Source organism: Pinus tabuliformis, chromosome 2_1 (assembly GCF_031772625.1).
Source record: "Pinus tabuliformis cultivar Carrire ecotype Pingquan chromosome 2_1, CPIR1, whole genome shotgun sequence".
Lineage (NCBI taxonomy): Eukaryota > Viridiplantae > Streptophyta > Pinopsida > Pinales > Pinaceae > Pinus > Pinus tabuliformis.
In genome coordinates this window covers 606,348,716-606,351,380 of record NC_142299.1, presented here as the reverse complement: position 1 = coordinate 606,351,380, position 2,665 = coordinate 606,348,716, and the positions used below count along the sequence as shown (strand labels likewise).

General features: G+C 37.2%; 1 protein-coding gene across 1 annotated transcript; it reads left to right on the top strand.

Moving 5' to 3' along the window:
- Window positions 1-398: 398 nt before the first annotated feature.
- Window positions 399-1,536, top strand: LOC149201954 (abscisic stress-ripening protein 3-like). The gene is made up of 2 exons (XM_089399869.1): window positions 399-850; window positions 1,095-1,536. The coding sequence occupies exons 1-2, from the start codon at window positions 647-649 to the stop codon at window positions 1,278-1,280; spliced, it is 390 nt and encodes a 129-aa protein (XP_089255995.1). The 5' UTR covers window positions 399-646; the 3' UTR covers window positions 1,281-1,536.
- The last annotated feature ends 1,129 nt before the right edge of the window (window positions 1,537-2,665 follow it).

The window sequence follows — 2,665 nt, the reverse complement described above, 5'->3', positions numbered from 1 at the left end:
AGGAAAGAAATAAAAAAATATTTATTGAGTAGAGTATTAATATAATTTTTATTTAAATTATGTTTAAACTTTAATATATATTTATTTATTATTGTCAAAATTTAAATTTTAAAGCTTACATGTATGTGAGACGTGTTACCTGTGACTTATATATGAATCTAGAAGTTCGACCCAAAGAATTCGATGTTCCACGACATGAAGAACGGCATAGTTTTAATTATTTATAAACAATTTGAAAGACCCGCGTTTAGCAGTGGATGGGATGAACCCGCGTTTAAAAAGCGCGTCTATTCTGAAAACAACACTCATCCTTAGACCTTCCTGGGCGCCTTCTTGTGTCGCTCTCCACATCTGCACCCACGCTCTGGCATTCCTTCACACTCAACATATCCCATCAACGTCCGCTGCATTGTGATCGACTTCTTCCTCTGTTTTGACCGCCCAGAACATTCTGGTGGCTGTGGGCTCTTCACTTCTGCGCTTTCTACGCGTTATTCTTTGCTTAATAGCGAAGGTGTTTATCCAACGCCCGCTATATATAACAATCATATAACAAAGTTTAAAGTACTGCGACTGTGTAGAAACCATTCTCTGCATTTTCGTCGATTGTGATCGAATTCAATTGTGTTTCTAATCATTCGAAAAGATGGGTCTCAAGAAACATGAGCACCACCATCATAAGGAAATGGAAAGCAACAACGTCGCCTCTGGGATTCCTTACTCTGGCACAGCGAGTACGTATAAGTTGAATGAATCAGAATACGAGAGGGCAAGGAAAGACGAGAAGCATCATAAGCGTATGGGGCATTTGGGGGAAATGGGAGCAGCGGCTGCCGGAGCGTTTGCAATGGTACTGCATATTATATCCTTTACTCATTAATTCTAAATTTTCATATCCAAATGTCGAGTAAAGTATATTCAGGTCCTCCACGATATCAGTCAGATCAACTCATGGAATATATATCCCTGTATTGTTTCTTGTATTTTGTACAGTATTCATAAACTAGAATACGTCCAAAACCAGAATTGTTTCGATGATTTTTATAACGTAAGAAAGTGAATGTGTATGTTAATGTAATTTGACATGTGTGCAGCATGAGAAGCACCAAGTAAAGAAGGATCCCGAACACGCAGAGAGACATAAGATGCAAGAAAAGATTGCGGCCACAGTTGCAGTTGGAGCAGGGGGATATGCCGTCCACGAACATCACAAGAGGGAGGAGTCGAAGAAGAGAGCAAAAGAAGCTCATGGCAAAAAACATCACCACCATCTATTTTAGCCACCCACACGCGCATCATGTATTCGTTTAAAATAAAAAGTCTGTTCATGTCAGTCAGATAATTTGTTCATTTGTTGGATGGTTCGTCCGCTAATCCAAATAAACATTGTATGGCGAATATTATATTGTTATGAAAGTAGAATGTCTGGAGCTTGTGATTCAGCGCTATTTCTATTATTTGCAGAGTTATCTATGAAAGTAGAATGTATGGAGCTTGTGATTCAGCGCCATTTCTATTATTTGCAGAGTTATGTATGAAAACCACCTCCTTCGTTTTTCTGGCTTTGGTCCTTCCTTTCCCGTCAACAATTTCGCATATTAATACACCCCGCATAAATATTTTCTTGGTAATCTATTTTCGCAAGTTACAACGGGCAAAACAAAGTTCGACTTTCAAAGTTTCAAACCAAAAAAATTGCGTACCAGCACATTTTTGTATTTCTATTTTGAAAGAAGGTTTTACCTCTCAAAAGTAGTTAGGTTATTTTTCTATTATTTCCAAAGTACAAATATTATAATAAAATCTATTTATATATCAAAACGTACCCTATTTTGATGCATATCATCATTTTAATATCAACCCGTCATTTAATTGGGGCAGTAAATTTAAAATGGCCATTATCTTTATAATAAGATCTCTATTACGAACCAACCTATGCCACATCATGCTAACATCTCTCAACTATAATATGATAGAGAAGTTTGACTATGCATAACATATTTATATTATTGTAAATTTAATTCATACCGGGATGGATTTCTCAATCAAAAGAATAGTGTGAACAGTATGGTATTATGATTTAATAAAAACAAAATTTAAATTGGTTATTTTGTTATTTTTATCAACTAGATACTAATTATATTAAATGAATTTAATATAATGTATAGTTTATTTGTTGCAGTTCCACCCGAAGGGATCTGCCCGTCGGTGGTTCACGGGCACTGAGTGGCAGCCCGAGATCCAATGCACCTGCCACCTTTATGTGTATGATGAACAGCGTGTTCCACCGGTTTTTGGACAAGTTTGTGCTGATATTTATGGATGATATTCTGATATATTCTCGTTCTCAAGAGGAACACGAAGAACACCTGAGGATGGTGTTACAAACTCTTCGAGAACACCAGCTATACGCTAAGTTCAGTAAATGTGATTTCTTCAAGGAGGAAATCCAGTATTTGGGCCACGTGATCACTAAAGAAGGAATTGCAGTAGACCCCGAGAAAATAAAAACTATTATGGAATGGCCCATACCCAAAGATGTTGCTGATATCAGGTCTTATACGGGGTTAGTTGGCTATTACCGGAGGTTTGTGGGAGGCTTTTCTAGGATAGCCTATCCTGTCACCTCATTGCAGAAAAAGGGGAAGATATTTAGGTGGACATC